This window comes from Eumetopias jubatus, unplaced genomic scaffold (assembly GCF_037043125.1).
Source record: "Eumetopias jubatus isolate StellerSeaLion01/CBP00866 unplaced genomic scaffold, mEumJub1_p1.0 scaffold_9, whole genome shotgun sequence".
Taxonomy (NCBI): domain Eukaryota; kingdom Metazoa; phylum Chordata; class Mammalia; order Carnivora; family Otariidae; genus Eumetopias; species Eumetopias jubatus.
The window spans coordinates 92,395,659-92,423,433 of NW_028274815.1; the positions used below are offsets into that span (position 1 = coordinate 92,395,659).

Here is a 27,775-nt window from a genome sequence, read left to right on the forward strand (position 1 = left end):
TTGAAGCAACAATAAGCCAAAATGAAAGAAACAATGAAACCTTTAATCACTTCATGAGACAGTCTCTGTAAGCCAGAGTCTAAAACTAGAGAAAGTGCTGAACCCCATTTTCATTTTTTTTTCCCATGGAAGGTGTACTGCTAGAGGGTCAGCTAGATCAGCACAGGCATGGAAGAGGTCTCACTATGGATGAAGCCCTGAACAAAAGGCTCCAGCAATTTTATGAGTTCTGAGGTGGGGAGAGGTGGAGAGGTGGAGAGGTGGAGATGTGGAGAGGTAGAAAGCTAGGAGTGGATGGAGTCAGAGTGAGGAAAAGTCTTCAAGGCTCCCCTTGGCCCCCAGCCCCACCGGTAAGGAGACCTCAGCAGAGGTGCCTGGAAACATCTCTGTCCTGGGCCACAGGTAAAGAGACCTGGGAATGAAGACACCCAGGGCTAGGAGTGCAAATATGCAAGGAGCACGTCCAGCCAGGGGACCCTGAGTCCTGACTGTACCTCCCTCCGGAGACTGCTGTGCACTGGCCATGCCCCAAGTCCACTGTGGGGGGGACAGCTTCCCCCATGACGCCTGTTAGCTAAGTCTTTGCAATTACCTGTGGTCAAACCTGAAAGTCACACACGTTTTGGCCTGGAGCCAGACTTCTCATTGGGTGTTTACTGATAATCCCTTTGTATTATTTAGTTGTTGCTTTAGAAATTATATCTAATGAGCTTGTTTAGGCTTAATACTGGACCACTTTGTATAAAATAACAAAGAACTTGAAACAGTATAATTCCATTAAACCTCTTTTGTATTATTTTTGTCACATATTTTATATTTACAGAATTTGTGAGTCCTATAATACGATGTCATAGTCTTTGCTTGAAAGAGCCAGTTGTTTTTGAGGGAACTGAGTAAATGTCATCTTTTATACTTATTCACATATTTACCATTTTAGGTGTTTTTGGTTTCTTTTTGGAGGTCCAGATTTCCATCTGGTGTCATTTCCCATCACCTGAGAGCTTCTTTTAGCACCAGTGCAGCGCACAGCAGCGGGCACTGAATTATCTTAGTTTTCTTTTATCTGAAAATGTGTTTATTTCTTCTTCATCCTGGAAGAATATTTTATCCAGACATAATATTTTGTGTTGACAGTGGCTTTTTTGTTTGTTCGTTTTAGTACTTTAAAAATATCGTCCCATTGTCTTCTGGTTTGCATTATTTCTGATAAGAGATCAGTTTGTTTTTTCTCTAGTACTTTTAAGATATTCTCCTTTTTGTTGCTTTTCATCAGTTTGACTATAAGAAACGTAGTTATGGTTTTGCCCTACTTATGTGCTGGGGGCTCACTAAAATTCTTGGACCTGAAAAATCTTAACAAAATTTTGGAAATTTGTGAAATATCTCATCAAATACTTCATTGTTACATTCTCTTTCTTCTCTGCATCTAAGACTCCAATTATATATTTTATATATATCCAATTATATATATATACTGAAGCTTTGTTTATTCATTCTGAAACTATGTATCTTTCTGTTTTTCAGACTGATTAATTTCTACTGAGTTTTTTCAAGTTCATAAGTTCACTGACCTATTTCCCTACCATTTCCCATATGCTTTCAAGTTCATAATGTAAAGTTTTCATTTCAGATATTGTACTTTTCGGTATTAGAATTTCCATTTTTTTTTACAGCTTCCATTTCTTTGCTGAGATTGTTTATTCAATAAGACTATCTTTTTCATTAGCTCTTTGAATGTGCTTATAATAGTTTCTTTAAATCTTTATCTGTTAATTACACTACTTGATTCCTTTCAACACCTGTTTTTAATTTTTTTAATTATGGGTCATTTTTTTTCCTATTTCTTTCAATGTCTAGTATTTTAAATTGTATGGTGGACTTTGACACACCTTGGAGGCTCTAGTTTGTATAATCTTCCTCTGTTTTGTGAGTTTGACTTTTGTTCTACCAGGCTGTTAAATTCCTAGTTGATTATATAGAATTCATGAAGACTTGGTCTTATGCTTTATTAAGGCATGTATCTTTTATTGTTTTCCTCCTTAATTGTAGAGTAAATTCCTTTTTTTCTGGGACATAAAAGCCACATAAGGTGTGGCTTTTGGGGGGATTTCAGTGAAAAGCCCATGTATTTACCAAGCCTTCCTAACTTGATGGTACTTAAACTTTAAACTCTGTCTCCCCTGTGGTGGTCAATGGCAGACATGCATGCTCAGCCCTCTGGTTCATCATCTATTAATTTCCCCCAGGTTTCTTGGATTCTCCCTCATGCACGTATTTCAGGGGGTTAGTCAAAGCTTTAAGTGTTGCTTACATTTAGATGACTTGGGGGCTCTTCCCTGGGGCTTCCTGTTTTCTAAGATTACCCTCTTAATTTCCAGCTGTGCAAACCCTGAACTCCATCCTTTGACACTTCTAGTCAGTAATACAAGGACTGTCTGCCAGTGTTTTAGTTACCCCACACTCTGTGAATTGGGTGTGTGTTCAGGGAAAATATGAATAAACATAAATCTCATCCAAATAATTTCTTCCTTTAAAGGGTTAAGTCCCTGCAGTTTCTGCCTGATTTCAGTCACTCCCCAGTGCCTTCAAATAGCTGTTTTTCATATTTTGTTCAAAATTACTACTACTATTTATTTATTTGTTTTTACCAGAACCATATCCTAAGCTTGTCATTTTTGAAGGGACCATCCAGGTCGCTCACCGTGCACTGTTTTTATACTCAGTTGGCTAGAATTGGACAACATGACCATCTCTAGCCTAAGCACTGGAAGGAGGATTAGAAAGTAGGGCTTATGGATTGGGAAGGGGGAGTGGTCACAGAGTGTCTGCAACATTACCATTTAAAACATTCTGTAGTTGGTTATCTTCAGACTCACCTTCTTTTCTCTCCCAACAAGACAAACACATGTTCCTATAGCTCATCTAAATAAATGAAGTTTGACACAGTAATTTTAAATTAAAACTGAAGATTAGCCCACACATTTTGTATGACCTTGATGTATAGATTCTTGAAGATGATTCTTTGTCCCCATAAGCTTTAAGTTTTTCGGGCTATAGATCTTCATAATAATTCCCTGGCCAACAAGGTCTGGGCAGCAATGTTAATAGCAGTATAATTGCTGACAATAGCATAAACGGCAACATCCATTTTCTCTGTAACAAGTTCTTGACACTTCCCACCCATCTTCCTGGTTCCACTGTCCATCCTGGGCGTCCATGGGCCAGATCCAGGGATTCAAAGTGACCCTGACTGCGTCATCCAGATTGTGTCATCTAACTCTAGGATGTGGTTTTTATCCCCACTTTGAGAGGGAAGGGAAACTGAGAGGTCATAGTGATCATGAAAACAGGGAGTAGTAATGATTGCTTGGGTTCATCCTATGTGCCTAGCTTTGTGCTAAATGCCTTATTTCATTATGCACTAGGCACTATGAATTATGCTCGATTTACAGGTGGAGAAATTAAAGCTTAATGACATTTAAGCAATTTGTCCAAAGTCATGAGCATCAGAAGATTTAAACTGAAGCCTGTCTGACTCCTCAGAACCTTGCTCTTATTAAAACCATGTCAGTGTCAGTCCCTAAATGTTGATGAAAGAATAGCACAAGGAGAAATGTTTCTGGTTCTGTTTATTTTACTAGGTAGAGCGTACATTGTATCATTCAAAGAGATGATATTTTTTCACTCCAGATCAAAAAAAAAAAAAAGGAAAGCAAAGAAAGTTTGACCTTTTAAAAGTTTTATTTTACTATGAGTAAAATCTATTAAGAGCTAGTTTAGGACAGAAGAGTAGATGCAAGGCTGTGTGGAAAGAGGGGGAGGTAAGGGTGGGTTGGTGCATGGTGTGTGTGTGTGTGTGTACACTCATGTGCATCTCAGGACATTGGCTGCAAAACAAGTCTTACAGACTGGTACATACCAATCAGTGGATCTTTAAATACATGCCAGTTGCTAAATGAAATGGAAAGGCGGCTGTTGAGAGCTCAGTAAGCTAACTGGTCCTCCTCTGCCAATGTGACCATCTGTCTCTGATTGAATGGGACTTCTTATACTGCCTCTTCCTTCACATCCCATTCCTCAGTTTGGGCATTGCCAGCACCATCTTTCTCTGCCACCTGGATCCCCACGAGAGTCTCCCAGGATCTGTTAGCATCCAAGGCCTCAGCAACCCTTCTCATCACTGGGAGGGTCCTAGGACTTGGACAATTGGTAAGTGGATACCAAAGGATGGAAGTGTAAGCAATTTATAAATCCTATACAATGTAGTTGAGAAAACCATTAAACATCTTCTCTTAGGTTCTGAGACACCTCACTGGAGGTGGTTTTCATCCTCAAGGGCAGAGAGGAGGAACCTGTGGCCCAGAGAGGGCACAGCGAGGGCCAAGAGTCAGCGCTAAGACGGGGCTGAGGAGGGTCCCTTGCTGGGGCCCAGGCCTGGCTCTATGCCTGCACCTGTCCACAATGAAGACACCAGGCAGCTTACCTCTAGAGTTTGCTTGTTCCATGTGCTCATCTGTCTGCAGTGAAATGAAGGACTGCTGGGGGAGGGCAGGCCAAGGACCCAGGAATATTCTAAGAATTCAATAAAGCAGAAGTCCTCAGAGGTCTAGATTCAGTACCTTTTAAAATCCTTCCTGTATGTTTGTGGCTCCTGAAGGCACTATATTCTGAAGTCTACTAAGACCATCGCGTATTTAATTTCTGAAAAAATTAGAGAAGAGTTTGCAGTGGTATGAAGCATTTACTATTAAAAACAGTCCCAAGCTAAACCCTCATGCACTGTTGGTGGGAATGCAAACTGGTGCAAACACAGTGGGAAACAGTATGGAGATTCTTCTAAAAATTAAGAATAGAATTACCATATGATCCAGTAATTCCACTACTTGGTATTTACCCAAAGAGAATGAAAACACTAATTCAAAAAGATATATGTACCCTTCTGTTTATTGCAGCATCATTTATAATAGTCAAGATAGGGAAGCAACTCAAGTGTCCACTGATGGATGAATAGATAAAGAAGATGATATATATACATACAATGGAATTTCATTCAGCCATAAAAAACAATAAGATCTTGTCTTTCCCAAAATCATGGATAGACCTAGAGGCTACTTTGCTAAATGAAATAAGTCAGACATAGAAAGACAAATACCATATGATTTCACTTATATGGGAAATCTAAAAAAACAAAACAAAGAAGTAAACAAAAAAAAGCAGAAACAGACTCATAAATACAGAGAGCTATATGATGGCTGCTGGAGGGGAGGGACTTGGGGGGATGGGCAAAATGGGGGAAGGGGAGAGGGAAGTACAGGCTTGAACGAATGGATTGAATAAGCCATTGGGGATGAAAGGTACAGCATAGGGAACATAGTCAATGGTATTGTAATAAGGTATGGTGACAGATGATAGCTACACTGGTGGTAAACATAGCATAACATATAGAATTGTCAAATCATTATTCTATACACCTAAAACTAATGTAATCTTGTGTGTTAGCTACACTTCAATAACAAAAGAAAAAGAAAAACGAAAACGAATCTTCTCCTTGACAGAAAATAATCACTCCATAGATGTTTATGATTTCCTCCTGTGCATAAAATATTGTAATAGGGATATAAAACTTGGTTGTAGCCTTCAGAGAGCTTACAAATCCTTTGAGAAACAGATGTGCCTAGAAGAAAAACAAAAATAATAGAATTATTATTATTTTTTTTAAAGTTGGAACTTGAGCTAGGCTTTTAAGCTCAACTATTTGAATAGGTAAGAGCCAAAACAGGCTGAGAAGAAGAGAAGTCATTATTCATTCAGACAAGTGCTGTTTATCCTGAGCCTAAAAATGCACTGGTCATTGTGCCCTACATCTAAGCATAAGTAAAAAACATGGACATGTTGTCCACTCTATGGAGCAGATAGAGGGAAGAGAAGTAAACAAAATAAATATGTGATCACCACCTATGTGTATACATGTATATGCATATATGCATATTAGTATGTTTACATACATTCAGTGAGGAATAAAATAAGTACATGTGATGGATGAGATGAAGGGAAGGGATGGGGTGGGAGAAATGAAGAGGGGAAGTGGTGGGTGGTGTGGGCACGGTGCTGAGAAGGGTGGGAAAGATACAGACATGCAAATTGCGAGATGGAGGAGAGTTGCAATGAGGAGCACCTGGCACAGCCGCCCAGGGCGGGAAGGGCTGGGATGTAGAAGCAGAAGGTGGAAGGGGAAAGTTTCTGGGCAGCACTCAGGAATTCTAAAGAAAGGGAGCACACAGTTTAGCTGGAAGGAGGGCTCACGAAGAAGAAGAGAGAAATAGCCTTGGAAGAGCACACGGGAGCAGATTAGAAGGAACCTCAGAGCTGGTGCAACCTCTCAGACATAATGGTGTTGGGTGTCAGCCACTGGGCGGTGGACCTTGGCCCTCACAAAGCTCTTCCCTTGGCTGTCCTTTAACTATTCCCTGACTTTAACAAAGATGCAGTCACAGAAAACCCCCTGTGGTTGCTATTGCAAGTGTCATGTGAATGCACATCCCCACAGTAGTGCCTAAAGCAGATGCTGATTGCAAATCAAGATCGGCATCCATCTTTAAAGGAGCAAGTGAGTTTCCCTCAAGTCAGGGCAAAATGTTCACCCACCCAGATTCCACCACTAATATTGCACTCTAATTGTTTTATCACACGCTTACCCATCTAGCCACCCATCAATACATCTCATTTTGGGTGCATTTCAAAGTAAGTTGCAGACATCAGTATACTTCCTCCTAAATACGTCATCACATGCCATTAACTGGAGTCCAGTAATTGTTTATGGTTGTGTTTTTCTTTTGAAGTAAAATTAACATATAATTAAATGGATAAATTTTAGGGGTACTGTTCCACGAGTTTTGACAGATCCAGACACCTTTGCAACTCACACCCTTATCAAAGTAAGGAACATGACCATCACCCCAGAAAGTTTCCTCACCCCCCTTCTCAGTCAGTTATGACCACTCCCCCAACCCCAGGCTCTCATTAGAGATAACTGCTACTCTGATTTTTTCCCCCACTATGGATTAGTTTTAAAAAGCTTCATGAAAATGGAATCAGAACCTACTCTTTTGTGTAAATCTGTTTTCATTCGGTGCAATTCTTCTGAAACTCATCCCTGCTATTGTGTGTTTACTCCTCCTAATTGCTGAATAGAATTCCGTTGAATGGGCACACCACAATTCATGTATCCGTTTAACTGATGAACACCTGAGCTGTTTCTAGTTTGAAGCTGCGTTTCACAAGACTGTCTCAACAGAGCCTTGGCACGTCTCAGAGGCAAACCCACCCTCTGTATAAGGCTATTCTGCACTTCCTTTTAAAGGGATATAAAATGCAAGTGGCAAAATATAGAAAACATATTTTCTTATAATAACATAGTTGATGGTGACATTTTTATTACCATGCACCCTGCTGGTGACATTCCTGTTAACAGAAATTTTCTTTCCGTTCACTAGATTCCTAAAGCAAATAAAATCACTACATAAATGAAGGACTGTTATTCTTTACAGTGCTTTCCTACTTCTGATCACTTCTTTTTGCCATAAACATTGCTCAAGTTCAACAGCACTGTTCTGGGCCCACTCTGAAAGTGGAGGAGAAACTGGCATAGCCTCTTACATTTTCTGTTTCAGGTTTAATGGGGTCTAAGATGCGTGCCTTCTTGGAAGATGATGCTTCCATCTTTCAACCGTTTGGCTAGGGAAGGTGACTGTCTTACAAGTTAAATTAATTGCTAGGTAAGGGGAATTGAAAGTGAACAATGAAGAATGTCCTGGTCAGTGTGGGGGCCACAGATAACCGGGTGGGGTCAGACCACCCATGTTGATGTGTTTGAGAGAGTAGCCATCTAAGCTTTAGTTCTTGAACTAGCTCTGGCTTTTGAAGGAGGCACAGGACAAACCAAATCTGGGAAAGAAACAACACGCACAACCTTTTAATTTCCATTTGTCTTTCTTCTCCTACTTTAAATTCTCTGGCTCCTCATTAAATTAAGAGAAAGAGGAATATGTGGCATTATAAGTAAACTGAACCTTTTAAACTCCGGTTTGGCGGCCCTGACAAAGTCTCAACACTGACACAGGGTTGGAGTTCTTACCGTTTTTGCTGCTAAATCCAGGCAAGTCTGATTCAGATGACAGAGAAAAGATGCGTGGATGTGGATTTCCTATGGTCGGCTCTGGTGAGTGAGGTGCCACAATTACAGCTGGCCAAGAAATCCTCTTTGAGGGTTTATGACATCGTCCATGTCATTCATCCGCCCCAGGAATCAGCAGACTGTCTTGTAGTTTTAAGTGTGAAATTTAAGAAACTGAATGAAATTCAGAAATGGAATTTCTTTTTGAAATGGTATTTTTAAGAAGAAACGGGTTAGGTAGGAAAGGGACGGTGTTTTTAAATATGTCATTTATAAGCCCCTGAAGGTTTCATAAAACACAATCCAAATACTGTATTTGCCATATTTGACCCATGTCCTAGATCAGAAATGTTAGGGCAATTGTGTCATTTGGGCAAAATGATTTTTTGCCTTCATTTTATTATCAACCCTTTATTATCTTTGGATCTACAGCCTCAGTCTGGGGGGCCCAGTACAATCACAAGTTCCTTAAAAAATGGAAGAGGAAGACAGAAGAGTCAGAGAAAGAGATATGACCACCAAAGCAGAGGTCAGAGAGTGAGAGAGATTGGCAGGTGCTATTCTGTTGACTTTGAAGATGGAGTGGACTGTGGGTCAGGAAATGTAGGCAACTTCCAAAACCTGGAATGTTCTCCCCTAGATTCTCCAGAAGGAATACAGCCCTACTAACACCTTGATTTTGAACTTCTCACCTCCAGAACCATTAACATAATAAATGTGTCTTGTTTTAAACCACTAATCTGTGGTAGTTGGCTACAACAGGAATAAGAAACTAACATACTCTCTCACATACTAAGCTACTCATTACAAATTATAAATATTTCCAAGGTTTTTTTTAATGTAGCTTTGTTCTAGAATGTAGTAGTGACAGAGTGTTCACTGAAGAGTGATTAATAATAGTGCATGAAAATTAGTGTCTGAACTAGTACATGTCTGCAGGACAGTGACCTTGGTTCCCATTTGCTAACCTTGTATGAACTAATTCATGGTACGGAAGCTCCTGTGCAGCAGACCACACTGAGCTAGTTAAGTAACCAAAGGTGAAAAGGACTTGTTTCTGTCTTGGATGTGGGGGGTTCAGAATATGGAGGGATGTAAAGCATCCTCCAAACTACATGATGGAGGATTCCAAGGAGATCAGCCTCAGCAAGGTCAACTCAATATTTATGGTTCTATCTGGGAGCTGTGGGGAAGCTTTGTGGCCTTGAACTTGAAGAATGGAACAGTATTTCTCTCTCTTTGCAGTTCAAAGCCTCTGGTCATTTTAATTCGTCCTTCTCTTCTCCAACTTGTTACACACTCCTGCTTCTTCTTTCTCCCTCTTCCCTAGTACTCAGCAGCCTCTCTTTCACCCACCAGAGTTGTGCAACAGTGATAAATACATCTATAATGGGGTAAAAATTAGTGCTGGGGCCCAATCCCCACCATTGCCCCTTACTAAAGTGCTCCTTTAGTTGTTGGCTTTTTACCTTTTTGTCTGCATATCTTCTTTGAATTAGGGAAAACTCCTATGAGCAAGGTCTGCATCATCTGGGATTTTTCTTTTTAATATGATTAAGGCAGAGGTCAGCAAACTATGACCTGCAGACCCAATCTGGTCTGCTGCCTGTTTTTGTAAGGCCCATGAGCTAAAAATAGTTTTTACATGTTTTTGCAGTTAGGAAAAAATCAAAAGAAGAAAAATATTTCATGACATGAGAACATTGTAAAAAAATTCAAAGTTCACAAATAAAGTTTTATTGGGGCACAGCACTTTTATTCACCCTACAGTGGCAGAGACCAAATGGCCTGCAAAACCTAAAATATTGATTATCAGTCCCTTTTGTTGACCCCTGGCTTAAGGGATATGATCTAATGAACATATAGAAGATACTATTAAATGATGATATTTGACTAAAAATAGGGGTCAGACTGTTAAGTTTATAGAAATGAGATCAGAAAAATGACAATCCAGGAAACTATACTTGAATTTATTAATTTGTACCAGCTAGGCCTATGACTGGCTGCATGTAACAGAAATCCAATTATAGTGGTGGAACCGGAAGAAGACTCATTTATCGCCCCAAGTCCAGGTTGATAGTCCATGGATGAGGCTACGGATTCTTAATGTTTTTAGCATCTTGGATTCTTTCAATCTTTCTGCTTTTATCCCAGTATATGACTGTCTGCCTCATAACCATGATACCTGCTGTACCTTCTGTCTCTCTGGGAAAATTTTAAATTCCAACTTGCATGGCTTAAAAGTATATCCCTACTACCTCATTAGAATAAGACTTGGGATAAAGGTGCCCCTGGAGCCAAGAACTGTGTTTGAAGTTTCCATGGATGTATTGGCAGAGCCAGGACCCAGAGTGGAAAGCCCAGGAAAGGAGATGGGGATAGTGAGGGTATGATCAAAGCCTTGGAGGCCACTTCATTCATGTCTCACATGCCACGAGCCAGTGGTTCTCATGTGTGTGTATCACAATCCCCAGGAATCCATGCTCAAACACAGATGGCTTAACTCCTGGAGTTTCTCTTTCAGAAGGCCTGGGCTGCACCCAGAATCTGCTTTTCTTTTTTTTTTTTATAGTTTTTTTCCTTTAAATTTTTATTGTTATGTTAATCACCGTATATTACATCATTAGTTTTGGATGTAGTGTTCCATGATTCATTGTTTGTGCATAACACCCAGTGCTCCATGCAGAACGTGCCCTCTTTAATACCCATCACCAGGCTAACCCATCCCCCCAACCCCCTCCCCTCTAGAAACCTCAGTTTGTTTTTCAGAGTCCATCATCTCTCATGGTTCGTCTCCCCCTCTGATTTCCCCCCCTTCATTCTTCCCCTCCTGCTATCTTCTTCTTTTTTTTTCTTAACATATATTGCATTATTTGTTTCAGAGGTACAGATCTGTGATTCAACAGTCTTGCACAATTCACTGCGCTCACCATAGCACATACCCTCCCCAATGTCTATCACCCAGCCACCCCATCCCTCCCACCCCCCATCACTCCAGCAACCCTCCGTTTGTTTCCTGAGATTAAGAATTCCTCATATCAGTGAGGTCATATGATACATGTCTTTCTCTGATTGACTTATTTCACTCAGCATAACACCCTCCAGTTCCATCCACGTCACTGCAAATGGCAAGATCTCATTCCTTTTGATGGCTGCATAATATTCCCTTGTATAAATATACCACATCTTTATCCATTCATCTGTCGATGGACATCTTGGCTCCTTCTACAGTTTGGCTATTGTGGACATTGCTGCTATAAATATTGAGGTGCACGTACCCCTTCGGATCCCCACATTTGTATCTTTGTGGTAAATACCCAGTAGTGCAATGGCTGGATCATATAGTAGATCTATTTTCAACTTTTGGAGGAACCTCCATACTGTTTTCCAGAGTGGTTGCACCAGCTTGCATTCCCACCAACAGTGTAGGAGGGTTCCCCTTTCTCCATATCCTTGCCAACAACTGTCATCTCCTGACTTGTTAATTTTAGCCACCAGAATCTGCTTTTCTGACAAGTCACAAGGTGATGAATGGTGTTTACAGAGAGAAGATATAACTGATGCTGATGGTCTTGGGAGTGCCTTTCCACACATCTAGGGAGGATCACTGAAACTCTAATGGAGGGTGAGGGAAGGAGCCTCTCATCTCAATGAGACCATTCAGTTGCCCTGCCGGGTCCTCCTGGGGCACAACCATGCTAGGGGACTTTGTGTGCACCAAAACCCGAGGATCTTGTCAAAGGCAGATTCTGATTCAGAAGGCATGGGATGGAGTCAGAGATGCTGGATTCTAACAAGCTTGTAGGTGAGAATGCTGGTCTGGGGATCACATGTTGAGGGACAAGGCTGCAGTCACCTTGGTTGGCAGATTCCCTCCTCTTCCTCAGCCTGCACCACAGCAGGGCCACCCTGTTTCCAGCCCTAGCTGCCCCCCACTCTGCTAGAGGCAACAATGCCCAAATATTCTGGGGTAGGCTGTCCATATCTTTGTCAATTCTACTGAGCCTGGGGGACTAACTTATTTGAGTGAAATTTTCAAATGCTTGGAAAGCTACTGGGCCAGAAATGGGAATGGCAGCAAACCCTTTCTTGAGAATTAGGAAGCCAAATACTTTTTTTTAATCGTTATTTTCCCCAGATTCAGAGATTGCTTAATTCTCAACAAAATAACAACTTTTAGATTTCAAGATAACATATGAAAATGTTGGCCAAGCTCAAGGCCACAGGAAAAAAGCAGAAAGTGTACATGCTGTGAGAAAATAGTTACAGAGTGTCTCTGTGGCATATTTCAAGTTCTGGATTTACTCTATTTTTCAGCTGTGTGCATTTATCTGCTTTCCATAGAACCAGCAGGAGTTTTAAAATTGCACCATGAATAATGCTGCCAGAATTCTACCTTGCATCTGTTGGCTCCGAGGTTCTTCAGTGGCCAGCCGGTCACAAGAAGTAATCATAAAAGTACAACTAGTTCCAAGGAAAAGCATTTTTCTCTATTGACTGTGGAGTGAGACAAGTAGGCATCCCATGATTCCCCTTTCTGGAGAACACTTTAAGGGACTCTGGAAAGCTGGATCTTGCTAAATGTCCCAAAAGTTCCTTCCAAAGGAAAAGAGACCCCAAAGAGGAATCTGACAGTGCTTCTCTGGAATCTGGCTTCAGAATGATGCTCAGTCTGGAAAGTATTCCCAATGATTTGGGTGTGGACTGAATGCTTCCCTGTCTCTCCATGGGTGGGCTGGTTCTTGATGCAGGTGAGTGGGATCTGAGCATGGGGTTGAGCAGGATCTGAAGGTCCCTCAGTGGGAAGCCACTCCCCTTCCTCTCTCCTAAAAGCTTGATGAAACCTCAAGCATCCCGAGGCCTGTGGGTAGAAGTGGAATTTCTGAGTGACAGTCTCAAATGTTGACAACCCTGACCCCAGAGTAAACCTCCCTCCTTACAGCTGTTCTCTGTGAGTCCTTCACTCCCCAGAGGGCCTGGCTTCTCAAACTCAAGATGTTCCCAGTCAAATCACCCGAGGTTGTCAAACCATCCTGCAGGACGGCAGCCACCAAAGATCTGCAGCAGGTAGTCTGCAACCCTGATTGACCAGATGTTGATGGAAGCAAGCCATCTACCTGCACCAGCATCTGTGAGTTACTGAAAGAACTCAGGTCTATATTATTCAATAACAACCTGACTAGACAATGGGGGAGGGGTGGTTCAAATATCGATTGTTCACATCACTAAATTTGGGGAAGATTTGTTACCTAGCAGGTAGATAGCCTATTGTGTTGGACACCCCCATGCTCACTCATGCTACAACAAGTTTTGAACAGTTACAACAGAGACCAAAGGGCCAGCAAAGCCTGAAGCATTTACTACCTGGCCTTTTACAGAGAAAGTTTGCCCTCCTCCTGCATCCACAGAATTCCTCCCATACCTAGGTCCTAACTGGTGCTCTGATTGTCTCCCCTTCCACAATGCAAACCAAGAAGCCACAAGAGGTAACATCTAAATAGTAAATTGGTAATTATATTGCCGTTGAGTTGGAACAGGGCTTTACTACATGGTCTGATTGAATCACTGTGATAAAAATCTGTTCACTTGTTGGGGCGCCTGGGTGGCTCAGTCGTTAGGCGTCTGCCTTTGGCTCGGGACATGATCCCAGGGTCCCGGAATCAAGCCCCGCATCGGGCTCCCTGCTCGGCGGGAGGCCTGCTTCTCCCTCTCCCACTCCCCCTGTTTGTGTTCCCTCTCTCGCTGCCTCTCTCTGTCAAATGAATAGGATCTTTAAAAGAAAAATCTGTTCACTTGTGAAATGTGTGTTTGGGGAAACGTGTGCACCGAGCTCTGGGGTGCAGAAACCCAAGTTCTTCCTTAGTCCACAAGGGCGGCTCTCCCGTGATGCTGATGAAGACACCCACATTAAATGCTTCAAAAGCAGTGAGCTAAGAGTGACTCTAAATACATTCTATTTTGCATGAAACTTCAAAAAAATAGGTGGCATATTATTAACCAAATTACTTTCAAAGCTTTCAATTGTCAAAAAAGAATTTTACCTTCTTTATAAAGAATTGGAAACAGTTATGAAATACATGTTGGTTGTCAAAAATATGGAGGAAATTGAAAATCATTTGCTATGCTTCAACACAGATAATTTTATTAATATATACATATATAAGCTATACGTTATATGATATGTAGGGTTTTTTTCTAGATCAGATAGATCATCTATTTCCGCAGCTTTCCATCCAATGGATGTATCAGTTATAATTCGTTAACTATCCTACTTATGCTAATGAAATATTCAGGTATCTAATTCCCAAAAAAGATTGTGTGCAGTTAGTTTTATGACAGAATGTTTTTGTTGCTGGATTTCTTACATCTGATACATTTAAAGTATATATTAAAATACAATTTTGTTACATAGCATTAGCAAAAATATGTCCTCTTTTCTGATTTTCCTAGCTAAGTAAGGTATGTTCTCTACACATGCTTCACTTTTAAGCCTCTCATCCTGCATGCAGTTGAGCCAAGAACTTATCCCACAGGAAATGTTTGCCAGACGTCAAAGCATATTTGACGTTTTTCAAATAACATTTTTGGATTTCTTGGCTCTCTCGTGAGGAGTGTCTTCAAGGACAGAGCATTCCTTTCAAATATGTATTGTGTTTTCAATAAAAACAAAATATGCTATGAATAAATATTACATAAAAAAATAAAGGGAGAGTCTAAAATAGCATAAATACACCTTGACAAAACATAGTTCCAGAGGCTTCTATCTGACTAACCTAGGTAGTTCTGTATTCTTTTAAGTCAGTAGTTTGTAATTCAGGGGTTCCATGAACTTAATGGCAAAAAAATACATCCTTATTTTCACTAATCTCTACCTGGAACTTAGCATATCCTAGCATTATTGGAAAAGAAATATCAGCACTGAAATCACAGATAGTTCACACCACACTGTAGATATTACAGATCTCTCAACAGCTTGTTTGCATCGATCACCTCTTTGGGATTCTGGTATTTAAGTGATGCACCACCAGGTGTTGTGATTTTAAATACCCATAAAGAGGCTTTTATATTTGATATCACATATTTGTTTCTTTTTGATATTCTTATAACTGTATTTCAATATGATTGGTGCCCCTTGTAATTCTGTGTATTTTATCACATGTGTTTACTCAAAACGTTATCCTGAGAAGGGGTCCACAGGCTTCTCTGCTCAACTGCAGGACAGTCCATGGTACAAATGCGCACTCATCTCTTACTCACCGTCCATGGCCCAAGCAGAGATCTCCACAGCCTGCCTGACCAATGTTGCTGAAGGGGATACTGTCCAGCAGGCTGGGCCTCTGGTGTGTCTTGCTATTTTCCTTGTGTTCCTCTCCTCTCAGAAAATACTTCTTGGGAAGAGGGGCACATCAGGACACTTGAGTGAGAAGAACTATGTGATGACCTATGGATCCACAAGGCACAGAATCCTCTCTAGTTCCAATGTGGGCCACACTGGACAACCACCCCGAAGCAGGTCACTAGTCGTCCGCGAGCTGCCTTTGGCTTACGGGAAGATGCGTCAAGATGACAGATGCACAGCTCTGTTTAAAAGTCGAGGGAGTTATTGGTACAAAGGTATAAAACCTTTGGTGGTGGGAAAAGGCTCAGAGGTGTATTTGGCGACTCCCATGCTTAATGAATTGGGGGACATAATTTCTCATTTTCTTAGTAACTTGATTGAGGGTATAATCCACATGACACACAATTCACTTACTTAAAGTGAACAAAGGTTTTTAGTATATTTACAGAGTTGTGCAACCATCACCAAATCAATTTTAGAACACTTTAATCACCCCAAAAGAAACCCATACCAATTAGCATACCCCAATTCGCTACCCAGCGACCCACTCCCAATCTCTAGGCAACTAGTAATCTACTTTTGGTCTCTTTAGATTTGTCTGTTCTGCACATTTCCTGGAAATGGAATCACATAATATGTGGCCTTTTGTGACTTGCTCCTTTCATTTAGCATAATGTTTTTAAGATTCACCCATGTGGTGGCACAAATCAATACATCATGTCTTTTTGTTGCTGAATAACATTTAAATAACATTCCATGGTATGGATATACCACGTTTTATTTATCCATTCACCAGCTGATGGACATCTGGGTTCTTTCTACTATTTAGCTATTATGAATAATGCTCTTATGAACATTTGTGTACAGGTTTTTGTGTGGACGTGTTCAAATTTTTCCTGGGTATATACCTAGGAAATTACTGGATCATATGGTAACTGTATGTTTAACATTTTGTGGAACTACCAAGCTGCTTTCCAAAGAGGCTGCACCACCATGTATCTCCACCAGCAGTGTATGAGAGTTCCAATTGTTCTACATCCTTGTCAACACTCATTATATCCTGTCTTTTTGATTCTAGCTGCTCTAGTGCCAGTGAAATAGCATCCCACTGTGGTTCTGATTTGCATTTCCCTGATGCCCAATGGCTTTGAGCATGTTTTCATGTGCTTATTGGCCATTAACATTTATTCAGATCCTTTGCCTGTATTTTAATTGGTTAGTTTTTTAAAATTATTGACTTGTAGTAGTTCTTTATATATTCTAGAGATGAGTCCTTTATCATATAAATAATTTGCAAATATTTTTTCCCATTCTTCCATTCTGTGTGTGTCTTCTCACTTTGAAGTACAAACATTTTTAATGTTGATAATATGCAATTTATCTGTTTTCTTTTGTTGCTTGTGTCTTTGGCATCATAACTGAGAAATCATTGACTAATCTAAGGCCATGAAGATTTACACCTATGTTTTCTACTAAGACTTTTCTAGTTTTAACTCTTACATTTAGATCTTTTATCGATTTTGAGTTAATTTTTGGTAAGAGGTGAAGTAGGAGTCTGACCCTATCTCATGTGGATATCCAGTTATCCCATCACCATTTGTTGAAGAGAATATTCTTTCCCCCATTTAATTGCATTGGCACCCTGCGGAAATTAACTGACCATAAATGTGAGGGTTCTTTCTGGACTCTCCATTCTATGTCCGTCCATCTGCCAGTACCATACTCTTCTGATGACTGTAGCTTTGTAGTAAATTTCGAAATCAAGAAATATGAGTCCTCCTGTTTTGTTTCTCTTCTCCAAGATTGTTTTAGTTATTCAGAATCCCTTGAATTTCCATGTGAATTTTAAGATCAGCAGGGAAATCTCTGCAAAGAAATTTGCAGAGGTTTTGATAGGGATTGCACTGAATTGTGATCAATTTTGGGAGCATTGATGTCTGTCTTAACATGTTAAGTCTTCCAGTCCATAAATATAGGATGGTTTTTCATTTATTTAGGTCTCAACATTTTTTTTCAACATTGCCTTGTAGTTTCCAGAGTACAACTGACCCTTGAAACAACACAGGTTTGAACTACACAGGTCTACCTATATGACGATTGTGGTGTGTGTGTGTGTGTGTGTATAAATACTGTACAGGACTGTAAATGTATCTTCCTTATGATTTTCTTAATAACTTTTTTCTCTAGCTTACTTTATTGTAATAATATGGTATATAATACAAGTAACATACAAAATATGTGTTAATGACTATTTATGTTATTGGTAAGGCTATAGTTGACATAAACTATTAGCGGTTAATGTTTTTATGCAGATTTTTGATTGCCTGGTTCAGGGGGTAGCACCCTAACCCTTTCATTGTCCAAGGGTCAACTGTATACATTTAGCACTTCTTTTGTTAAATTTACTCCTAAATATTTTATTCTTTTTGATACTATTGTAAATAGAATTGTTTTCTTGACTTCATTTTCGGTTTGTGCATTGTTACTATTTGGGAATGCAATTGATTTTTGTATATTGTTGTTATATCCTGCAACTGCTAAACTCATTTATTAGTCCTTATAGACATGATAATGTCATTAATGAACAGAGATGATTTTATTCCTTTTTTTTCTAATCTGGATGCCTTTCATTTTATTTCCATAATTAAACTGTTCTGGCAGAGAATCTCCAGAACACCTGAATAGCAGTGGCAAGAGGAGATATCTTTGTCTTACTTCTGATCTTAGGGGGAAGGTTTTCAGTCTTTCACCAGTAAGTATGATATCAGCTATGGGTTTTTTGTAGATGCAAAATAGTTTCTTTTACAAAACAATGAGCCAATAAAAGAGGGTTGAATTTTACCTTGCTTCTGTAAGAAAGCCTGGGTGAGAGCCAAAATTTAGATATTTGCTCTGCCACACTGACATACTGCTGTTGGTTGAGTAACATTTGCTTATCAGGCATTTATTTTCCATGCTTAGATTCATATATTGCTGCATAGCCACAGACACTAAATTTTTATGTCAGCATTTTAGTATTGTTATGGCTTATAATGTTTTTAACTTTATAATTTCTTTCTTCCTAATACCTAAATGATTATAATGAAAATCAAGGTTAAAATAATATTGATGTATTTATTAGTCAAGTACTAATAATGGCCATATAATTTTAACACTCCTTTTAGTGTTTCCCTTATAGATTCTGACTGCGGTTTTGATAACCATTACCTTGAAAATAATTGTTGTGAAACAATATCCTTTGAATTTAAGAAGGGGACACTCATGTGCCCCCACCAATGGCTTCCTTGAGGTGACATTGTCCGACTATCTGTGTAGACCAGCACCATCTAATAGAAATTTTGCTAATGATCAAATGTTCTCTCTTCATACTGTCCAATCTGGTAGACATTCACTACTGTGCACTTGACACGTGACTAATGAGACTGAGGAAATGAATTTTTAACTTTAATTTTAATGAGTTTAAGTTTAAATAAATACAGGAGATTAGTCCCTATCATATTGGACAGTGTATGCAGCTTTCATCCCCCTCATTCCCATGTGCTTCCAAAAGCAGTTTCCATCCAAGGGGCCTGGAACTTTCTTCGCCAGCAAAAATTAGTAGTCACTCATTTTTTGCCACATTCTCCATGTCCTTAGCACCTGGAATTGTGCATTCTGATAGATGGTTTTTCAGCAAGTGTTCATGTTGGAACTAGAAAGTTCTTTTTAAGTCTTTTAAAAAGAAAGCTGCCTCCCACACTTGAAAAAGGTCTTTAAGAAGGTATGTCTGGGGCAGCACATTTCCCTAGAGCCTCCTTCTGCATCTGGACTCCTCTTCATTTCTGTCTTCACAACATTCACCAATAGTAACACTGTATTTGTTGAGTAGCTGCTGTGTTACAAGAAAGGTTAACAGTCCCTGTGTGTAAATTTTCTAATTTCCACAACAACCTTATAAATTAGATATCATATCTCCAATTTTGGAGAAGAAAACCAGAGATTTAAGTAACTTAGCTAAAATCTAGCAACAGGTAAATGGCGAAATCAGGGCTCTGGTGTATTGCACATTCTAATTCTCTCATCCTAAAGTGAGCTGGAGAATCTTAGTTTCACCACTGACTAGCTGTGTGTCCTTGGGAAGTCACTTACTTTCCCTGAACTTCAGTTTCCACATCTGGAAAAAGAGGAATTAACAATGGATGCCTCCAGAGCAGACAGGGAGTTAACCTGAGGCTTTATGAGAGCCCTCCAGGTGTACAGAGGGCCAGGGCTTGCTTCCTGGGTTATCTTCAATTCCTTCCCTATTCCTCCTAGCCCATGAACTTATTTTTGTCCTTGATTTTTTTTTACATGATTGCTTATTGTTATTATTGGTAAAAATGCTCAGCTGAACTGAATTTTACCCAACAGACATTTAGTGAGTCTCTCCTATGGTCAGGAACCATGCTTGGTGTTGAACACAATCAGTGGCTGAATTAAAATTCTAAAAACACGAGTATATCTTTTTCTAGCTAAAATCTGTTGAAAGTTTACCATGGCTCAGCCATTCTAAATGCTTTACATGCATACCTCACACAGTCCTCATAGTAACACTTTGTAGCAGTGACTATTAGGGTTCCTTATTACACAGTTGAGGAGACTGAGGCACAGAGAGGCTGAATTACTTGCCAAATGTGACATGACTTATAAACGATGGAGCTGGGGGCTCAAATCCAGCCAAGCTGGCTGCAAAGCCCCATCTCCTAACCCCAAGGCTCTGAGGTCCCCCATCCTTTTGTTTGCACATTACCATGAGAAAGTCATTCCGGAACCATGGCATGAAGGAACACCTCCAAGAGGTGTTCAAACTCCTTAGCACTGCCTGCAAACAAAACATGCTGTAGGCTGGATGGGGATACAAGGATGTCTAAGGATTATGCTCCAACCCCAGGAAACTAGATTGTAAGTCTAGGAAAGAGCATGATTGAAAAGTACACGATGACTTGTAAATCAAAGGAGGTGTGGTAAATGCTAAACTGCTGATAGAAAGTCCTAGAACTTCACAGAGAGATCTGTTCTGGTTTGGTTACTCAGAAACACTTGTGAGGGGGCAGTGTGTCACATGCACCTTAAAGGAAGGGTCAGACTTCGGTAGATGGAGAAGAGGCAAAGAGAGAACTTCCCTTGTAGACAAAAAGACAGGAGCCTTGGGATGGAGGTGAAACACAATGAGGCATTTCTCTGACAGTCAGCAGGGGCTCCTCTTGCTGGGACCTTCAGCATCTGTAGGAACAAGTGAATTTGACAAAGGGTGGGCTGTAATAAAGAAGGGAAGGCCATGGGCAGACTGTGAGGCCTGGCCACCCTCATGGGGCAAGAAGGGCAGAGGGGCTACCTGCTGGCAGGTAGAGGAGAGGAGGAGCAGGAGGGCAGGTGTCTCAGAAGTTATGGGAGGAAGAGACTTGAAATAGTCAGAGATCAAGAATGCAAACAACATAGAAACGTCAAGAAAAATAAAGACCGAAAATAAGTTTTTGGCTTCATTATTTAGGACATGATGGGCATTCTTCAAGGGAACTGTTCCAATGAAACAGCAAAATGGGCCTGAGCTGGTGAGCCCTCAGTGAGGGTGGCAAGGCCAGGGGCCAGCCATGGCGAGGGAGCTGCTAGTGCCATCCCCATGGAGACAGAGACAGGGGTCAATCCCCCTAAACAGGAGGTCCAGAGAGGAAGGGAGGTAGTTTAAAACATGCAAAAAAGCCTCAAAGCAATGGCTCAAGGAGACCCAAATAGGACACCCTGCCATGGTGAATCATCTAGAACCCACAAAAGAAGTGAACCAGCCTGGTGTGCAGCAAGACTTGATTCTTGAATATCCCTCAACTCCTTTGAGGGCTGGCAGGCTTGAAAATTTTGGTAAAGTTTAAGCAAAGTGCGTAACAGGTCCTGTCCCCTTTCTTGCCTCATGCATACAGGCAATTGCTCTCACTTTCTGAGATCTTTCAGGGGCAATCTATGGCCTGGGAAAGGCCAAAGGGATCCGCCCAGATGTGAAGGCCCCAACCCCAGGGCCGGCTGCACCTGAGGGCGCACTGCTCCAGCTCCAGCCTCCTTGGGCCCGCTGTGCATGTGAGTCAAGACCTGGGCTCAGCGCAGGCAGCTGGTGGGACGTCAGACCAGCATCTGCCTGCTTCCACCAGCGGACAACCCGCCTCCAAATCTGCTGGTCTTTCCAGGTGCTTCCTCTTCCGAGAGGTGCAGAGGCACCCATTCCAGGGTGCTTCAAACCTCAGTCTCCACGCTGCCCTCCCCCACCTAGCTTTCAGGAGTCACTGCTTGTCTGAGCTCTCACGCTCCACCATGGGATGGGACGAGGCGGAGTGCAGGAAAGGACCTCTGTGCCTCCTCCCTTTCACTCTCGGAGTGCCCACACCCCACCCCTTCGGTCACTAGGTCACTATCGGTCAGTACAATCCGGGGGAGAGGTGGGTGGGCAGGTGCTTGTCTTTCGCTTGTGAAGAAGTCACACTGCCCTGCTCTCTTACAAGGTCTGGACTCTCCTGAACCAAAGAGGCAAGACACCCAGCTAAGCGGTGGAATCCGCGTAGGGCTTCCCTGGAACGAAGTTTCTTGCCCCAGGGCGAGGCCACAGCATTCCTCACACCCATTACACTTTTCAGCCCAAATTTAGAGATCTCCAGCTTTTGGGGTTTTGTTTAGAGTTCAACAGCGCCGCCCTCTGGTGTTTGGTTGTGAGTGACCGTAGCTGAGAGGTGGCGCAAGGTTTAAAAAAAAAAAAAAAGTTTGTCTCTCCCTTATGTTTTGGACCCCCCCCCCAACATTCTTGGTAAGTGAATAAGCGGAAAAGGTCGGGAAAGTGACAGATTCCCTCCTCCTCCCCACCCCGTCCATCCGCAGGACCGCCCTTCTGCAACGCGAGTGGCATTTATGTGCACCTTTCTATCACTCTGATCTCTCAGCCAAATTCAAAAATCCTTAACTGTCCCGAGCCAGATTCGCTTGGAGCCCGCGAGGGCTCCCGTGCTCCCCTTTTGGGGTGTGAGATGGACTGTCCCTCTGTGAAGCTGGACAAAAACAGACCAAACAGGCTAGGGCGCTCCCCACCACGCCCGCCCCAACAGGGCTCGGCAGGAATTCGCCTGCCGCTGCTTCTGAAGGGTGACAAGACCTTGGAGCCCTGACAGTGTCCTCGAGACTTTCCCACGCGACGAGATGACGTCTGGCCAGACAGCTCCTGCTCAGGGACCCGTGGGTCCTTGCTTGTGCGCGGAGGGCGCCAGTATTAGGCCAGTTCTTCCCCCTCCCCCCATCCTCGCGCCAGCCACACCCTCTGTCCTCTGGGGCCGAGCGCACCCAGGTCTCCCGCTCTAGGCGCCGGGGCCCAGGGCGGGGTCCAGTTCTCTACTCGCTACTGCTTCTTTGGGGAAGTCCACGCCCTTGGCAGCCCCTCCCCAAATCCTCTTCTTGGCGGGGCCTCCCCTAGAGCCCGGCAGGTCTTGGGCACCACCTCCCCACCCCCCATTTAAAGCCCTCCTCTCTCGTCTCTACTTCCCAGAGTTCTGCAATCAAGACTTCCCTTGAAATCGGTGGTAACAATACATTTATAAGAAAAAGAAAGAGGGCCGAAAGATTAGGAGGGGCTGCGGATTAAGCCCCTTTTACGACTGCGAGCCTGAGGGCCCTAGTGGCGGGGGCGGACACTGTGTCTTGCTGATAGAGGTGCTGTCCTCCCGCGGCGCCTGCGCTTGGCGGTCCCGCCCGGGGACCTCCCAGCGCCCCGGCTGGGTTTACTCATCCCGGCGAGGTGATCCCAGGCGCGAGGGCGGGCACAAGGCGTCCGGAGAACCCAGTAATCCGAGAATGCAGCATCAGCCCTTCCCACCAGGCACTTCCTTCCTTTTCCCGAACGTCCAGGAGGGAGGGCCGCGCACTTATAAACCAGGGCCCGGGCCCGCCGGCATGTCAGATGCTGCTTCGCCAGGGCTGCGCGCCGCGGCTGGACACGTCTGGGCTGGGACCAACGCAAACGGCTGTCGCCAGCGGCGCCCTGCGCCTCTCAGCCCCCGCCGGGCTTGGGCCCCGTCGCGGCGCTTGCGCTCTTCCCCGCGCCTGCACGCGGCGTGCCGGGACAGCATGCTCCGGGTCCTGCTCCTCGGCGTGCTGGCCCCCGCGGGTCTGGGGCTCCCTGCGCCCCCAGAGCCTCAGCCACGCGGCAGCCAGTGCGTCGAGCACGACTGCTTCGAGCTCTTCCGGGGCCCCGCGACCTTCCTCGCCGCCAGCCAGGCCTGCGAGGGGTTGGGGGGCCACCTGATGACCGTGCGCTCCTCAGTGGCGGCTGATGTCATCTCCCTGCTCCTGAGCGGCGACAGCGGCGACAGCCCGCGCCTCTGGATCGGCCTGCAGCTCCAGGCCGGCTGCAGCGACCAGGGGCAACTCGGGCCCTTGCGCGGCTTCCAGTGGGTTACCGGCGACGACCGCACCAGCTACAGCAGGTGGGCGCGGCTCCACGTCGACCCGGCGCCTCTCTGCGGTCCCCTGTGCGTCGCAGTCTCGGAAGCCGGGGCCCTAGCACCCGGCGAGCCGGCCTGGGAGGAGCAGCAGTGCACTGCAGAGGCCGATGGTTTCCTCTGCGAGTTCCACTTCGCAGCCTCCTGCAGACCCCTGCTGGTGGAGTCTGGCGCCGTGGCGGCCGCCGGTGTAACCATCACCTATAGCACCCCGTTCGGGGCCCGCGGCGCGGACTTCCAGGCGCTGCCGGTGGGTAGCTCCGCCGCTGTAGCGCCCTTGGGAGTGGAGCTGGTGTGCGCGGAGCTGCCAGGAGAGGCCGAGGGGCGCTGGGACCGGGATGAGCCTGGCGCCTGGGACTGCAGCGTGGAGAACGGCGGCTGCCAGCACACTTGCAACGCGAGCGCCGAGACGTCGCACTGCCTCTGCCCCGCGGACGCCTACCTGCAGGAAGACGGGCGCTTCTGCGTCGCATTAGCGGATCACTTGTGCCACAAACTCTGCGAGCATTTTTGCATTCCCAACAGCTACGTGCCCGGCTCCTACTCGTGCATGTGCGAGACGGGCTACCGGTTGGCTGCCGACCAGCACCGGTGCGAGGACGTGGACGACTGTATCCAAGTGCCCAGTCCGTGCCCGCAGCGATGTGTTAATACGCGGGGCGCCTTCGAATGCCTCTGCAACTCTGGCTTCGAGCTGGTAGACAACGAGTGCGTGGAGTCAGTGGACCCGTGCTTCGGGAGTAAGTGCGAGTACCAGTGCCAGCCCGTGGGTCAAACTGACTTTCGCTGCATCTGCGCCGAGGGCTTCGCACCCAGCCCTCACGACCCACACAGGTGCCAGATGTTCTGCAACCAGACTGCATGCCCAGCTGACTGCGATCCCAACAGCCCAACTTCCTGCCAGTGCCCCGAGGGCTACATTCTGGACGACGGCTTCATATGCACGGACATCGACGAGTGTGAAAATGGAGACTGCCCCGAGGCCTGCCGCAACCTCCCAGGCACCTACGAGTGCATCTACGGGCCTGACTCGCCCTTCGCCGGCCAGGATGCCACCGACTGTGACCCCAAGTTGATCATTGACGGCGACGGCGACAGCGGCTCTGGGGAGCCCCCAGTCACCCCGACTCCGGGGGCCACCTCGGGCCCCCCACCTGTAGGGCCCTTGCATTCTGGAGTGCTCATCGGCATCTCCATCGCCAGCCTGTCTCTGGTCGTCGCGCTTTTGGCACTCCTGTGTCATCTGCGCAAGAAGCAAGGCGCCACCAGGGCGGAGTTGGAGTACAAGTGTGGCGCCCCAGCCAAGGAGGTGGTGCTGCAGCACGTGCGAACCGAGCAGATGCCTCAGAAACTCTGAGAGGCCTCCTCCCTGGCCCCTGCTGTTGGCTGGGCCTTCCCTCCCTCCTGTGCCTCTCCCCCTCCCCCAACCTTACTCCCTGGCCACCTATTCCAAAGCACTTTAGCTGGCATCAGAACTGGAGAAGATCAGGCCGCCCTTCTTTTGCTGATTCCACACTTGGCTGGGGAGTGGGGGTTGGAAGGAGTATGCGCCCCAGCCACTTCCATGACATCATCGGACAACTAGGCAGAGATGGCAATTTATAGCGAAGACACAGACTACAGAGTGTCCCATGACCTCACCAAGGGGCATGAGAGGGGTGGGCCTCCTTGGCTGGCAGCCTTTGGGTCAGACTTTTGATCCCGTGGACTAGTGAGTGTAATCAAGGTGTGCATAATGACCAAGATATTTATTTTTTAAGTATTTAGGATGGCTTTTTTTTCTTTGCTTTTGCTTCTCCCCCCCACCTGTATATCTCCAGTACTTTGTATCCCTCCCTCCCTCCCTCCCCTTCCCTATCTGTATATTTATATATTTCTACTCTTCAGGTTGCAGTTAAACCATCTTGGTGGTTTTCCCAGCACTCTCACATTGCTGAAGCCAGGCCCCAGTTACCTTCGTTGTTCCTCCCAATTTTCCCCTCCTTAGAGCTCAGCCAACCCACCTGGAATGTCCCTACCTGGCCACCCTCCTTCTGTTCTTCCATGTCTGCCTGGGCAAAGCTCCTATGTGAAATAGAATCAAAAACACTACAATCAAGGTTGGTTGGGAATTTATTTGCTCTTGAACCAGGCTTGCTAATTTATCCTGAAATTTCAGCTTCCAGAGTAATAGCATTTTAACAAAAGTTAAGATGTGAGAGGCATTCATTGAACTAATGTTGCTGGACTGTCATAGAAATTCAACCCAAGGAGTTTTTTTATTTCTATTTTTTAAACAATGAGCCTGGGTTTTATTGTTGTCATTTTCGTTTGAACTGAAAGATCTTTATTGTTGTTAAGCTTCTTATGCCAGTTTCTTTTTCCCATTATTATAATTATTGTTGTTGTTATAACTGGTTATTTTTGATAATGTTGAAAATGTTCTCATGATTGCTCTAGATTGAGACAGGAATGAAGTTCCTCCCAGGGGACAGTTTAAGAAAGTTCTGAGCTGCACAATTCATGCCAGTTACCATTTTGAATCTTACTCTTCTTGTAATGTGTGCTCCAAAATAAAACCAGTTCTGCTGGGTCTTGGGGGATTTGGGAACTTGGGGATGAAGCCTGGAGGATGCCCAATTAGGGCCTCACCTTGATTAGGCCAATGGGAATTTCTCCCACTTCAGAGGGGCCCTCCACCCCTGGCCACTTAGAACATGATCCCTGCACAAGAAGTGGGAGCTGCCCCTGGCAGCCAGTTAGAAATGCAGAAACTCCAGCTGCACAAGAATCTATATTTTAACAAGATCTGCAGGGGTCTGCCCAGTATAGCTTGAGAAGAACTGTTTCAAACAGCTTCCAACTTTCTGGAATACATTAAATATGGATCAGTTATAAGCAGCAGGCCAAGTCCAGGCCTATATTCTCAAGAAACTGAGGAATTTTCTATTTATAGCTTTGCTTTCTGATAGAAAAGACTAGGTACACACCTTTAGACATTGCTACACAGGGTTGTTGGTTCAACTAAGCTAGGAATGAATCGTATTTCACTGTATGGGAAAATGTATCATACAAAAGTATCTTTTGTAAAACAAATGTTTTCCTCTATTTTGTAAACTCAGCACATTTGTACATAGTTATTTATTTATTGGAGATAAACTAGAACACAGGCAAAACTCTTGCTTATGACATCACATGTAGAAAATAAACAAATAACAGAGTGCTCTTGGGTTTTGTGTCTGTTCACCTACCCTCCCCCAGCCCCCTCATTTTATGTCATTAAACAGGGCTCACAAACAATGAAATTTGGGGAGACACCTTGAAAGGATGCTCCATGCCCCGTCACTAGCTCCATCTGCTCGTGGCATCATCTCTGACTTTCAAAGATCTTTCCAGAGGAAATTGTCTTCACTGTAGAAGGACTTCATGTAATGTCTGTGTGCACAAATATTTATGTTTCCTTCTGTAACCATAACAACTTCATACATAGGACTTGTGTCTATATGTTTTGAAAGACATTATAGGATTATTTGTTGGGATGAGTTAAAGAAACAGTTCTTCTTGGGGGCATTTCTAGAATCCCAGCTGTGTGTCCTTCCTGTGAATGGTTTGGCATTATCTGCCCTCTGAGATATCCAAACACAACAGTCACGAGGGGTCTTAGTCTGTGGCTCAAATTCAAACAATCATTTCCACATACCAAGGTCTCATGCAGTATTAAATCATTCTTATTTCTGTTGGAGATTAGAAGTACTGTCTTTGTAAGACACATATTTCCTGGTTCCCTTTTCCTCAGAG

The 27,775-nt window shown here is 43.9% G+C and overlaps 2 protein-coding genes across 4 annotated transcripts in view; both read left to right on the plus strand.

Annotated features, from left to right (window-relative positions):
* The window catches only part of CD93 (CD93 molecule), a 29,861-nt gene extending 15,503 nt beyond the window's left edge, over positions 1-14,358 (plus strand). The window contains exons 3-5 of one of the 3 annotated variants that reach the window (XR_003612386.2): positions 4,082-4,209; positions 12,491-12,924; positions 13,116-14,358. The gene's annotated coding sequence lies outside the window, so the exon portion shown is untranslated. The remainder of the gene's footprint in view (positions 1-4,081; positions 4,210-12,490; positions 12,925-13,115) is intronic. The other 2 variants (XR_003612387.2, XR_015768978.1) reach the window with 2 other exon arrangements.
* Positions 14,359-18,620: 4,262 nt separating this feature from the next.
* On the plus strand, positions 18,621-27,200 carry THBD (thrombomodulin). Its single transcript, XM_028123732.2, has one exon. It carries the CDS (start codon positions 23,352-23,354, stop codon positions 25,353-25,355), a length of 2,004 nt encoding a protein of 667 aa, XP_027979533.2. The 5' UTR covers positions 18,621-23,351; the 3' UTR covers positions 25,356-27,200.
* Positions 27,201-27,775: the final 575 nt, after the last annotated feature.